The following is a 14,818-nucleotide window of genomic DNA, read 5'->3' on the forward strand; positions in this document are numbered from 1 at the left end:
CTAAGTTTTCTAATTGTTCTAAGTGCACAGGCTGTAGCACCCAGACCGAGCAGCTCTGTACGAGCTGCACTCAAAAGGGTGTTACCGTAAACTAAATCTGAGGTTTGCATCTTTACGCTCCTGACATAATCACAATAGGAAGCTTTTGTACAGTAAAAAGGTCTGCAACAACTATTAGCCATATAAACATCAAAATATTGTTGCCTGTCCTATTGTAACTGTTTTACACCTCACATTCCCCATAACTATGAGACAAAACAGGTAAAGAAATAACAATCATGGCTATTGAAACTGCCAGGAAGGTGCTGTTTAGTGGTGTGTTTCCTGGCAGATGTAGAGTTAATCTAATGTACTTGTCTGTCAGCTGAGCATGCCTAGAGTAATCCAATTAGGATAATTAGAAGTAGCCAGAAGTCTACTGTGCCAGTTCGATATTTAGGTAAGCTGCGCAGTGCAGTCAATCTGCACAGTGCAGTCAATCTGCGAGGGAGTGGAACCAATTAGAAAATAAGGCATAGTGACAGATGCCCCCAAAAGCACCAACACCTTTGCCTCTGTTTTTATTTGTTTCAGTGATTACTCCACCAGCTGCATCAGTCAGCTCCCAGGGAGCACAGTAACCAAATTCCAGCCTCGTAAGCCCCGTTCATAGCTCCACAAGTATTAGGTAAATCACTTTGCCCGTCTAAAGCGGCACAGGTTCAAAGTATAATACATTGCACAGTTCCTGTCTCTATAGAGCGGGTGAAATGGCAACTTGGAAAGGAAATCCATCTTGCCCATCTCCCTCACCACCCCAAAAGTTGTAATCAAAACTCTTACATACCAAACTGCTATCAGTTTCTCTACCTCCACTTAGATGCATTTGTTTGTAAGTGGCATTCAGGATAGGAGTTGTCCTAGCACACAGGAAGACAGCAAACATTTTAAAAGGCTTGTTTACTTCTTGCAATAATTAAAGGCTAGTTCAGCTGAAGGCTCTTCCTGGACTTCAACAGCGAAGGAATAAATACCACTTGCCCTCTTCTGAGGGAAAGGTTGTCTCCAATTAGTATGAAAAGCAAAGGACTTCAATGCAATCCTTACACCAGAGAGAAGTTGCTCCTCAAATACTGAAGACACGTAATTCATCTCTTTTCAAGAGTTACAGAGAAGGTACACCAGGATGAGCAGATTTAAACAAGTTTTATTCATAAACTGTTTGGGGTAGGGCAATTTACTGATATAAAAAAGTCAAGAAACAAACCGACTTTCTTAAAGTCTGCTAACCCATTCAGGCACATTTATAACTTCACACCGTAACTGCTAAGAGAACGCATCTCCACACATTTTACTTAGTCTGGACTGCAATGAATATTGTATTTCAGAATTGTACAGAAAATGCACTTCTGTAGCCAACTTGCAACTAGTGTTACCAAATTACTAGCTACATGTTACACAAACACCTTACAATAATAATCAAGAGGTACATTATTTCTCTCTTTTTTTTAATACATTAACCCAGTATGAGGTGTAGAGTCAATCACAAATTATATCATTAATTTAAACAGGTTTGTAGTCAAGCTTGGACTCCAGCTTCTTAGAATCGGCCACTTTTCTAACAGCCTTCATGAAGTCTTCCTGAACTACAAAGTCATGATCGGCACGGATTGCAAACATACCTGCAAAGAATAATTCAACAGCAAGAATCAACTGGTGCTCCTTGCAGCAACAATACTGAGAGGATTGATACAAAGATTCACTCAAATTAAAGTGAAAACAGATCCACCTTAGGCTGTCTGCATGTAGACTGTTACATGGAACTCCCGGATGTTGGGAAGAGGAGTGAACTTCAACAATGTCTTCCCAAAATAGGTGATCACTAAGAAATGTATACCTTGTTTTAAACTACAAGTGTGTCGTTACTGTGTTACTCAGCCTTTCCATGTAGGCAAACCCTAAGCATGCAACGAATTTATCATATGGAAAAAGCATTAAAAAGTATTAGCTCTCCAGTCATCCTGGTACTAGGAGACTTGGATTCTCTGCAAAAAGAAGAAAAATGGGTATCATTGCTGTTTCTGGAATGTATTTCTTCTGAGATAGCATGACATGTCACGATACTCAGCCAGTAAGTGGTTAGGGGCCAGCTCTAGCTCAGAAATAGTATGGCTAGTTTTTCCTCTCATAACGCTGAACCCATTTATCTATGGACTTCCTAAGAGACTTGTCTGTAACCTCAGAGGGAGGATGTCAAGAATCAAGCTCTGCATGAGTCTAAAGGTCATAAGGATACTTGGAAGAAATAAAAGAGATTTTGTTCAAGTTGTTCTGTCTAAGCTTCAGGGCTTATCACCACGCTGCTGCTGGACAGATGTGACACACTGTGAAATACACAACTATTCTGGCATTTTGCTCCTAACATTTCCATTCATTAAATGCTATCCAGCCCTTAAGGAACATGAAAAATTGAGCAGCAGTGAACAAGTGCTGTGTTCCAGCAGAACAATTTTGACCTTGTGGTTTTAATCCATTGACAGAAGTATCAGAAAACAGCTTAAGTGTTTAGCATTTACCAAGACTTAACACGTCAAAATTAAGAGTTAAGAAAATACCTGCTTCGGTACAGACGTTTCTCAAGTCTGCTCCATTAAAGCCATCTGAAAGCTTCACAATTGCTTCATAATCTAGTTGTAAAACACAAATGCCAATTAGAAATAAATTCACACTTCCCGTTACGGATACCAATGAAATATGTACCCACCTAACAAAGAAAGAATTTAATTGCAGTGCAAATAGATAGCTGTCCACTAGACTGCTAAATTAAATTAACTGAAATCTTCAGCTGTTATTACCCCTTTCATTAAAACAGAAACATATTGCAGCCAAAAGTTCATATTATATAATTAAATCTCAAAGTTACTAACTTGTGGTTACAAGCATCAACGTGAAATGTAAGAAAAGCTCCAGCAAGACGATGTTCTTATCATCATTTAAATGACGTGAAAAAAACCTGAAAACTTATCTCCAAGTGATCGTAACTCAGTCCCTTTCCACTTACAACAAATGCATCTACTAAAGGCATTTAATGTCTTGATATATCAAGCTTGATTTTTTATGCACATATATTTACTAACAAAGTGGCTATAGTCAGAGCTCCTAAATGCTGTGTCTGTTGAGCCTCCAAGCAATTTCTGATTTTATGCAAGGCTGCTTATTAAAAGAAATTATCAACTTTCAGCAAAACTTTTCAAAACAGTTTACCTTCCGTATGAAATTCAAAACATTTGAACTGCTAGTTTTTATCTGAAGAATCCAAAAAGCCCTAGAGATTAGAAATTCTTTAACTGTATTTTAATTCCAGGTAGCACAATGTGCTACAAACAAGTCTCCCCGTAATTAGCGAGTAGTGAGGGGACAAAGTAATGTCAAACATCACAAGGTTTGGTAAGTTTAAAGTCTTCAGTTGGCTCCAGTACCAGAGCTGGAGAATCTCATGCTGGAAGCTGGCACAGGTCAGTATCTCAGGATTTTAATGCAACTCACACCCCATCTTGCCAATAAGTTTGGGAATTCCTGTCAGTCTCAAAGCTGAGCATCACAGTCTTCCCACAACACGTTCAGAAATTTAGCGAGTACCCATCTGACAGCTCACCTTGCTAAATGATATAAAGATGATCCTACCCTGCCTCCACTCCAGTGCCCGAAGATATGAGAGAAAGGATGAAGTGCTTTATCCCAGGTTCATGATTTGCTTTGGAGCTTCTCTATCTTAGACTATAGTCGCGTGCGTGTATGTTTAAGGCAACGCTGCTGCTAAGAAAGGCAATCCTCATCCCTCTGGCCCTCCCCCAGCTCGTTCCTGCTCCTGAGCTGCAGCTGTTTATGCAGCCAGATGGTGAACGAGATCAGTTCCACCATCCAGACTGTGCTGCGTGAATAGCTCGTGTCAGCAAAGAGGCGGGGGTGGGCGGCACGGGGCTGGGAACTGTGGGGCCTTACTGAAATAAAAGGCAGCCAACGTCATTTTAAAGGAAAATCACAATAAGTTTTCTTGAGGAAAGCTGTGAAGTGTCTCTGTGCAACTAAGACTCTGGTCAGCTTGGAGTAACACTGTCATTAAATAAACCTTCCTCATTTTATCTGGTAGATACTTCTCCCCCTTACACTCTGGAGAAAACCCTCTACACCACTAATGAAAAACGAGTGTTGTTTCAGGCAATGAGATTTTCATTACGCCATCTCCGAACTCCACAGTAAGCCTCTCCATGACTTTTAAAGACTCTCTATTGTCTTCAGACTTCTGCAGTAACAATTTTTCTTTCTTTGGGGGAAGCTAATGAAAATGCCATTTACTTGGATCAAGCTATTCCTTTAGAAACAGGAAACTACCTGATCAGAATTACATTGATTTTCCAGTTTACAACTGTGCTACAACAGTTTATATTGTGTTTTCCTTTGCAAAGGAAGACTTGGCAACAACTCATTCAGGACGCATTAAAAAGAGCAGAATTCTGAGAGAGAGGAAGTTGTGTGGCCAGTGTAGGGGTTAGAATGGCAGAGTCATCATAACAACTCACCCTCTTCCCAACTTCACAAACAGAAGTAGGAAGGATATCCAGGTAGCTTCCTACTTACCTATTTCACCATGTTTAGTGATAGGACCTGCATGAATCTTCAAAATGTCTAGTCTGGCTTGTTCATTTGGTAGATCAATATCTAGAAAAAATTACAGCTTTAATAAAATCAGAAAATCACAATTCAATTCATATTGATAATTTCCTCCTCCTTCCAGCCACTGTGAAGTAGTAACTCACGGATTTTTCTATCCAGTCTTCCAGGCCGCAGAAGTGCAGGATCCAGCGTGTCTGGTCTGTTAGTCGCCATGATCATTTTAACTCTGTGCAGAGTATCAAATCCATCCATCTGATTCAATAACTAATATAAAACAGAAGTATGTTTTTTAAACAACCCCAAACCTTCCTCATGCAATCTACTGCCCTTATTTTCTGCATATTTTCACCAAGATGTAAAAAGCAGTACAGAAATCAGAAAAAAATGCTACAGGCCTTCTAATGAAAAACCACAGCGCCCTGCATATTCTATAAGCAATGAAAGAGAGCTTAAGAGAGACACTGAAAATGCTTTGCCCAGAGAAAAAGTTATTGAGCAAAGCAGAGCTCCAATGTGAAGATTTGGCTAAAACAACAAGGCAATGAAAACAGTGCGAGTACTAAAGGAGCCCACGGTTGGCTGACACATTTTGATTGTATTGCGCTAAGTCCAGGACATTCAAATTAGACTTGCAGAGCAGCCTGCAGAATACTAATACACACATAGGAAGACGTTTCATTGTGAAGATTCAAAGTACTTGCTCTTTGATCACAATGATTTAATTCTTTATGTAATGCAGAAACATTCTTTTGAACACGGCAAACCGTTTGCAAACATAGGCCAATGAAGCTTCCCATTAGCTTTGGAATTCTTAATTGTCACCAGTTTTAAAATTCTCAACATGCAACCTGGTTTACCAGAGCAATTAGTACAGAAACTAAGAAATACAATGACTTCTCCTAGTTTTGAAAAATTGAACTGTAACTGTTCTAAAGGTTTCTAGAGTAAGTCTCTTTGGGACTACAAGAAACAAGCTCCACTTTCTTAAGAAAGAGGGGGCCCTCCAAGCCCTCAAGAAAATTCAGTAAGCAGCAGCAAAGTCAAGTGACAGTGAGAAAAATATCCCAAATAATATTAGCGATTTTCAAGATTCTTTCAATTAGTCTTTAAGTTGAATTCAAGGCTGAGTTATCCGGATGTGCAGCTGACTTTTGTAAAAGCACCATCTGGTTTATTTTTAGCCTATTAACTCAGAAAAAACCAAGCAGATCATAGTGTAGAGATTCACATCTGCATCATCATTTAATGTGGACTGTACAGTGCACAGTCAGGGTTTAGCCACTCACCTCCATCAGAGTCCTCTGAATTTCTCTATCAGCTGAGGTGCCTTCAGAAAAACGCCGACCACCTGCAGCAAACCAAACTCTTCAGTTATCATATTTTATGTTTTCCTCCATATAATACTAAGTCTAAAGACAATTAGGTATCCCTTTAAAAATGGGGGAAAAGGGGTGTGTTTAAAGAGTTAAATGTAGACATTTTAGAATGCTTTTTCATATATTTTTGATACAAACAGGTATGGTTCTACGCCAGCTCTAACAGCTCCAGGAGGAAGCTAAACTACCTGTCCCGTTGCACACTCTCCTTTGCACATGCACACTCTCCTTTGAGAAGACAAACGGTGGCTTATAACTAATTTCAGCGTTAAAAGGAGCCTCTGCCATCCTCCAGGCCGTGAGTCTTACCAATGGCATCTATCTCATCCATGAAAATGATACACGGCTGATGATCTCTGGCATAATTGAACATCTCTCGGATCAGTCGAGCACTTTCTCCAATGTACTTGTCCACTATCGAACTTGACACCACCTTTGGAAAGACAAAAAGACACAAGTGAAGAGACAGCAGTGCAAACAGATAGAACACATGTGCATGAGTGCAAGAGTAAAGTTCCAGTACCTTTAGGAAGTTGCAGTCAAGCTGGCTGGCAACAGCTCTCGCCAAAAGGGTTTTCCCTGTACCTGGACAGACAAGAGACAAGCTGTTTAACTAGTAACCCAACACTGCGTGCTAGTGACTTCAAAAAAAAACAAAAAAGGAACAAACAAGGTCTGAGAGTGACAACTACGCATTTGTTACCATTTCACAAGACTCACCAGGGGGGCCATAGAGCAAGCAGCCTTTTGGGGGTATAATTCCCACACGCTGGAATAATTCGGGGTTTGTAAGCGGCAATTCTATTACCTGTGAAGAGACAAGAAGCTCATGGTACACTTGCCAACCTGTTTTCCAGATACCTGTATTCTTATTTATCTGTGCAGCATATTTTGTATGAGACACAGCTAAGTAAGAAGATGTCAGATTGATCCAACGGACTGATCCACAACCCTGCCCTTGTTGTTCAGACTTCAGTTCCACAATGACTCATTTCTCTTGTCACTCTTTGCTCAAACCACATTTTGCTGTTGTCCTAATACCGCCGTGCAGAGCGATTCTAGCAGTTTTTGTGCAAAATTCAAGTTTGGTTTGTTGGTTGTCAATCCTAACTATGCCCTCCCACTTGACTTTATGGCACTCCCTTAGCCTAAAGGGTCAAAACCTTTTATTTAGGGGTTTTTCTTCATTTGAATCTCAATCCAAACTTCCGTAACAGTCAAGATAAGATATAACCAGTTTGAAAAATGGGCTTTGGTGATAGAATAGCCTTTCTCTGCTGCTACAAGATGCGTGCACAGCACACAAACAAGCTCTGTGAGAGTCAGCTGGCTCACAGCAGCACGAGTTCATCTCCAAACGCCCGCATTCCTGGGCAGGCTCACACAGCCCGCAGCAGCGATGCCCAAACGAACAGGATTATTTCAGTGTGAACACACCAGCACCCCGCAGTCACGTTGCTGTTTGCCACAAAGACAACTGCAAAGTCAGAAAGCATTTTAATGCTTCAAAAGTTATCTTCCAGGACAAGAAATGTAGTCTAAGATAATGAAGCACAGAAAGCACTAATCTGATAGAAGCCTCAAACAGCTTGTCTCATGATAGTTCACGACAAGCATCAATAAGGTATTTTTGCACTGAAAAACTACAGTCAGAACACATCCCATAATTCGATAAAGTGTTTTCGAGATACTGGATACCTCTCGCAGCTCTCTGATTTGTTCTGACAACCCTCCAATCTCAGAATACGAAACATCCCCTGGATCTTCATGAGACATATTATAAACCAAAGGATCCACTTCCCTTGGCAAATATCTGGAATAAAGAGTTAAGAGTAGGCATTTGTCATCATGAGGACACACTTACAAAGTTATTGCAATAAATTTTAGGGCAAGTATGAAAATGGTTTCTTCTCCTCCCACCTTGATAACAAGGCAAGTGTGTTTTTTGAAAAAGTGAAATAAACTCCAAGCCTAGAAAACTTGACTCAAGTTCTAAACCAAACAAACAAAAGCTTAAAAAACCTGCTGCAAGATCTGAGCTGTAACTGAATTATGTTTTTAAAGAACAACCGATTTATTTTTAAACCACATGTAATAGACATCTAAGTCTTCCCATCAAATTACTCTCCTCACAGAACACATTTACAAAATACTACAGAACCCATTACTCAAACCTTTGTGTGAGCTACTCAGATCACTATTTTTCCCCCTTTACATGAAGAGCAGAAGAGCAGCTGTAGAGCAGAAACCTACCTCATGATTGTCAGAGTGGTCATATCCAGAGCAACTCTTGTCCCCGGCTTCAGCTTACTTTTGTCGAGCTAGTCACAAAGAAGGTATTTCTATTAGAACCACACTCCACAACGACGTCTGGTTTTAGCCAAGGTGTCTACTGGAGTTTGCACTCTTTGCTCAGTCACACATGAGAACAAATAAGGCTGCTGACCTACATGCCAAGCACTGTGTCCCCCTCAACACCATTTTTGGGAATGCTTAAACTGGGAAAAAGCTGGCTCACTATTTGAAATTAAATACTATTTTCTAGAGAGTTTTGGTTGTTTCTTTGTTTTTTTCTGGGGCGGGTTTTGGGGTGTTTGGGGTTTTTTTGTGTATTTTTTTTTCTTGTTTTTTTTTTGCTGTTGTTGTTTTGGTGTTGTGTTTTTTGTTTTGTTTTGTTTTTTCCTGCTGTCAATCCGACTGGATTATTGAGAGATCTAATCCTCCCCCATGCTCGAGGGCACACAGAACCAGCTGTTTCAGAACAAGTGCACAATCCTCCTCTAAGGACACCCAGAGCAGCCTGCCTGTTTGAGTCTACACTTCCCACCCTTTTACTCAGTGGCCTTCTCATTTTTGCACTGCCAGAAAGGCCAAATAGATGTTCCTAACCTAGTTTTTCCAAGCCTTCTATAATTTGCACATCTTCACATACCAAGTTGTATCCTCCCATCTTCAAAGTCAGCCAGTTCCAGTTGCTGTTATTCTTTTGCTACCATTTACCTCAGATGCCCTAATCATCTGCCTCAGCAGTTTTTGTCTGCTTACTCCGTTTTTATGAGATTTTTGAACACATTAGCAATCCTGTTCCAGTACATTCTGCTAACTTCTGCTGGGATAAAACTACTAATTTGCATTTCTCGCTTTGTTTTTAAGGAATCTGCTCTAGGAGCGCAGTCTTACCGCTTGCGCAACACAACCTTGAACAACGATCACAGAGATTACCTCGCCACTCTAATTTCTTCTCTATTTTCTTTTCTTTTCTTTTTTTAAAAGAGATACTCAATCCACATTTGAAGAATATGAAGCCTATTTATTCTGAGCTTTACTGACATGGCATCTGAGCAACAGGGATTTCAACAACTGTTTTCAAGCACTGCATGAACCTTCCCATGACCCCACTGGGGGATTTAGAAGGTCCCCTGCCCACGTGGCTTTTTTAGTCTCCAGCAGCGTTTAGGATCAAACTGTCATTCCTCCCTCACTGGGGTCACTAACAAGACCTCTTTCTAGCTGCCTCATCTTAACAAATCTGTAAAAGCTTGAAATTCTATCAGATTCATCATTGCCCAGTAGATTTAAGTTATTCTGCAGTGAGAATAAAGAGAAACCACTTGACTTCAAATTCCTTAGGAAATGCACAATTTTGTTTCAATTTACACAGCGTTGCTCCCCTTCCTCAGCAGCGCAGCACAGCCACAAGGACTATAATCAAAAACTAGTTCTTCTAGTTTCTGAAATATTCCATGGGAAATTATTTTCCTTGATATTTTGACACTTTGAAAACAATCATGGATACTGTTTTTTTTGTCTTTGGTATCAAATCTTTGATCTTAAAAGATCCTTGAGTGATTTTACTCAAGAATAAACTCAAAAGTAAGTGCTGCAATACCTGACTCATCCAAGCACGACTTATTCCTTAGCATTTATCTCTGTTCCAACACAGAACCTCAAGACCACCTCACATACCCTGATGTGGAATTATGCACACTCAGGTACCAGAAAAATATTCTGTTCATTCTGGGGAAAGAAAATAGTGAGTTTGCACTCTAATATCTTGAAAGGGATAAAGCTTAAAATTATGCATTTAAGGACTATTGAAATACTAGCAATTCTTGCAGATTTTTTAAGCAAGTAAAACATACCACACCAGTATGCTTGAGGAAAGTCATGGGTATCTGTATATACACGGCATGAACTAACACACTAGTACCCCTATTCCCCAAATAGTTTGTCTCTAAAAGGAGGAGATAAGGTAACGCTTACTGAAAAATATTCAATCCATTGAAAGAGTCAACACCAGAGGAAAATACTTGTTGCCTGAGCTCTGCTCACTGCTCAGTATTGTTAATTGTGGGCTTCACCAGGAATTCCCGACAGCTAGAAACCCCCCTCGCCTCTCTTTTTAAATTATAGCACGCTCCCCGCTCTGCCCCTTGCTCATTGCCTCTTGGCTCCTGCAGCCACAACAACACTATTATGAATGAATCATCTAAATAGAGCTGGTTAACTTTTGGATGTTGGAGTTCCATTACGCTGCTCTTCAACTGAACTTCCACATACAAGCCTTAAGCTTAGAATATGCAAAACATTTGCATGTTAGTCTTGTAAATATTTTTTCTTTACACAGAACCAGTAACAGTTCAAAATTCTGTAAAGAACATGTTTCTCTTCGGAAAGACAAAGAAAAGCACCTCTAACATCAATACTACACCTGTGCTCCTTCAACTGCAGGAATTCCTATATTTCACACAGGAGAACATGCTACAATCATGATGTGTTTAAAGCTCAATTGCAGTTACGTTTCTCCACCATAAAGGAATCAGTTCAAGATGCACTGAGAGGTGACAGCTGTTAAAATATCTTACACTTGTGCATTAAAACAACTACATAATATGCTGTTGCCTCCTCAGGATACAAATCCTTTCCTGAGGTCACTATTCTCTGTGCAGAGACACCTTAAGATTTCACATTTCATACATATTCTCCTTCACTTCCACTTGTCAAAGTCAGGGATGAGCATAATAAAACCTAACCAGAGATTCACTTTCGCTCCCCAATGGCTCTGCAGTTGCAGAACACATTCACTAAGCATTGTGGTTCCTACTTAATAGGCAGCTTTGGTAAGAAACAGCCGATCTACGGGTTTTAATTACTGTAAGTGCATCACATTCAGCACTCAATTAACCAACAAGCAGTTTTTAAACCATGTCTGCTAGATCCCTTATATTTTTGTATAAAAATAAAAAGCAAAGAGTACCTCTTAGTGGTTCTTGCTGACTACAGCAAAAGATGGATCATGCTGTGAGCAAGGTCCTGTATTAAAGCGCCTAACTTGTATAGAATTTAGAGTAGGTAAAAAGTTGTTGTCTTGTGGACTAGAAGTTACAAGACTTTAAGATCATTAAGAACAAATAAAAACCCCTCAGAGTGTTTAGAACAGGGGCTTTACCTACCATAATTATTTATTGGAGTGCAAAAGCATTAGAAAAAAAATACATAAAAGTACATGGTTATATAACATTAAATCTAAAGCTCAGCACTATGACAGTAGTGGTCACACACCGTGTTCACAACACAGCAACTGAGACTTTACACAGTTGATTTATTTTTACAGTCATGGTTAATCTTCGGAGAGTTCAAAATCAGACAGAACTTCAAATTAATGAAATGAATAAAACACACGCAAGGTTCCCAGAATGTTCTGGACTGCTTTGTCTTTACAAGGAAGTTCCACAACTACCGGCTACAAAGGGAGAGGGCAAGCAGATACCAGTATAAAACAGCCATATAAACCTTAAAGAAAACACTTAATCCCCCTAAGAACCCAGTTTTACCAAAAGCAATGCTAATATTTAAGACTAAAGCAAAATGTTAATGACCATTCACATAGACCAGGTACCTGGCGCCGACAGCCAACCACGTATCTCGGTCCATTTGTAGCCTTCACAATGACTGGAGAGAAAAGATCAAAGAAAAAAAAAAAATCAAATTGACTTGATTCACTGGTCTAAGTGATGCTTCTGAAATACCCACTATATTTTTCTGCCAATACTCAGTCACTGCTACTCTAATTCTTCCCCCCCCCAAATCTTTAGCCAGATTATAACTACAAAAGCTTATGTTTAAGATTTTAAGGAATGTAACAGCCCAGCATACTTACATTTCTCTTCTGTTAGCTGCTTAAGAACCTCACCAACAATCTGCAAATGAATAAATGCAGTATTAGCCTACAGATAAAATTACCATTGCAAAACAACATTTAACATGTTTCAGGACATGGAAGATAACCATCAACTTTGAAATTCTTTCTCCTGCTTCATGCTGTTTGCCAGCACTTCTATTTCTTTAACACATTTCTGTCAAGCAGGACAAACACAGAAAACCTCTCCAGCCCATCTGCTTGGTGTGTCTGCTCGTGAAGGTAAGGCCCCCATTTCTGTTAGCTGTACTATTCCGGCTTACTCTTTCTCCATATCAAAAATGGACTTAAATGCTGCTTTCAGGCAGGTTCACTGCCAACCAGCACCACAGGTTGCTATGACTTTGTTTCTGTGACATACCTGCCCAACACTCTGCAAGGCCTTGAGATCATTTTCTGATTTTTCATATTGCTTGGTGAGCTCTTTCAGCTGTTCCCTTACTAGAAAAGGAAAGAAACAAAGAATTTTGCTAACTTTCAATCCAGCAAGAAGTCAGGACCAGGCCTCTTACCAACAAAAAAGCAGCAGGTAGAGGCAGGCACTGGGAGGGCTGCACCCCCAGTGAGTCACCCTCCTGCAAGCACAAAATCTCCACAACCACAATACATCTGACTGTAATGATGTGCATTTATGTCAATAACCATGCACAATGATGTGCATTTATGTCAATAACCATGATGTTTACAGTCCACCCCATCACACTCTCCTGTGTGTTGCTGTAAAGTACTTGTACAAAGAATGGAGAACTAAAGATATTTAGTAAAAGTTGAATTATTGATAGCATTTTATGTAGTAAATATTTACACTAGGGGCAGCTGACTATTCTTTTGGCCAAGATAAAATAGAGAGATGTAATTAGACACCAATATCTGCTACGTTATAGCTTAAGTTTCCATTCTGTCTCTATCTAAACTACCAGAGAAACTACTGATCTTATTAAAAAAAAAAGTCTTATGACAATTTTTTAGTACCAGGAACTCAGCAGCTCCAGGGCCTCCACACCCTCAGCACAGCAGCATCTCTTATCAGTGAAAACACTCTACAGAAGGATTATAAAAAGCTAATCCAGAATTTTAAAAGCTTAAATTCAATGTACTACTGCCTCTGTACAGCACTGATACTTAAAGAATCACAGAATGTCCTGAGTTGGAAGGGACCCATATGGATCATCGGTTCCAACTCCTGTCCCTGCACAGGACAACCCCACAGTTCACACCGTGTGTCTGAGGACATTGTCCAGTCTCTTCTTGAACACTGTCAGGCTTGGGACCGTGACACCTCCCTGGGGAGCCTGTTCCAGTGTCCAGCACCCTCTGGGTGAAGAACCTTTTCCTCATGTCCAACCTCAACCTCCCCTGGCCCATCTTCCTGCCATTCCCTCGGGTTCTGTCATTCGTGCTACTGCCTGAACGATATTACAGAAAACACTTATAAGAGGAAAAGGCTGACAGAACATCCTCGCGGGGGGAAAGGCTGAGGAAAGAGTGGCCCGGCCTGACCCCCCCGGCCGCCCCAGCGCACGGGAGTCCCCAGGGCCCGGGGCGCCCCGCGGGGCTCTCCCAGGGGACCGCAAAACAGCCACAGTGCTGGAGGCGCCACACGACGCCCCGACCCCGCGACCAGCAGCGCTCCGGCCCGGCCCTGCGCCGCCCGCCCTCCCCTCAGCGCGGCCGCCGGCGCTGCCCGCGGGGCCCGGCAAGGCCCGTGACGAAGCGCGGGCAGCGGCGCGGCAGCTGCCGCCTTCCCTCAGGGCTCCCCGGGCGCTCAGCAGCGCCGATCCCCCAAGACGGCGGCCCCCGGGACGGCGCTCACACTCCTTAAGGCGGCCGTCGATCTCCTTGTGCTCCAGCAGCTTCTTGCGGTAATCCTGCAGCGCCTTGTCTCTCGGGTCCGCCATGATGAGCAGCCGCCGCTCATAGGGAATGCCGGGAAGGGCCATGGCCGCCGGGGGCAGGGCCGCGCGCCCGCCCCGCCCCCCGCGCGCGCCCGCGCCCGCCCGGTCCGCGCTCCGCGGCGCCCCCTGCCGTCCCGGAGGGATTGGGGCGGGAGGGGCTGGCACGATGCGAAGCGCATGCGCGTTGGAACGCGGCGAACAGGCCGCCTGCCCCGTGTACAAATACGTGTGGGATGTTTATCACAGAATCATTTGGGTTGGAAAATACCCTCAAGATCATCGAATCCACCCTTTAACCCAGCTCTGGCACTACCCCATGTCCCTGAGAGCCTCATCTCCGCGTCTGTTCAACCCTCCAGGGATGGTGACTCCAGCACTGCCCTGGCAGCCTGTTCCAATGCCCCACAGCCCTTTCTGGGAGGAAATTGTTCCCAAGATCCAATCTAAACCTCCCCTGGCGCAACTTGAGGCTGTTTCATCTTGTCCTGTCGCTTGTTACTTGGGAGATGAGAACAACACCCTCTATGCTACAATGCACTTTCATGTAGTTTTAGAGAGCAAATCTCCCCTCCTTTAGTCTAAAACCATCACCCCTTGTCCTATCACAACAGGCCCTGTTAAAAAGTCTGTCCCCATCTTTCTTATCAGCCCCTTTTAAGCACAGAAAGGCCACAATAAGGTCTCCCTGGAGCTTC

General features: G+C 42.0%; 1 protein-coding gene across 1 annotated transcript; it reads right to left on the minus strand.

The window, feature by feature from the left end:
* Positions 1–1,166: 1,166 nt before the first annotated feature.
* PSMC6 (proteasome 26S subunit, ATPase 6) lies at positions 1,167–14,192 on the minus strand. Its single transcript, XM_082057792.1, has 14 exons — positions 14,042–14,192; positions 12,590–12,669; positions 12,190–12,229; positions 11,929–11,981; positions 8,283–8,350; positions 7,728–7,842; positions 6,750–6,837; positions 6,553–6,614; positions 6,339–6,462; positions 5,940–6,001; positions 4,797–4,917; positions 4,618–4,698; positions 2,595–2,666; positions 1,167–1,661 (listed from the first exon to the last, which is right to left on the minus strand). The coding sequence occupies exons 1-14, from the start codon at positions 14,166–14,168 to the stop codon at positions 1,543–1,545; spliced, it is 1,212 nt and encodes a 403-aa protein (XP_081913918.1). The 5' UTR covers positions 14,169–14,192; the 3' UTR covers positions 1,167–1,542.
* Positions 14,193–14,818: the final 626 nt, after the last annotated feature.

This window comes from Streptopelia decaocto (assembly GCF_964273445.1).
Source record: "Streptopelia decaocto genome assembly, chromosome: 7".
NCBI lineage: Eukaryota > Metazoa > Chordata > Aves > Columbiformes > Columbidae > Streptopelia > Streptopelia decaocto.

Bases quoted from the DNA above. Each gene is read 5' to 3' on its own strand.
- PSMC6 (XM_082057792.1), bottom strand. From the start codon at position 14,168: ATGGCCCTTCCCGGCATTCCCTATGAGCGGCGGCTGCTCATCATGGCG. The intron at 6,463-6,552 runs GTACTGGAACTT...GTCTTTCCAAAG, and splicing joins TTGACTGCAACTTCCTAAAG to GTGGTGTCAAGTTCGATAGT. The intron at 1,662-2,594 runs GTATTTTCTTAA...TATTCTTTGCAG, and splicing joins AAACGTCTGTACCGAAGCAG to GTATGTTTGCAATCCGTGCC.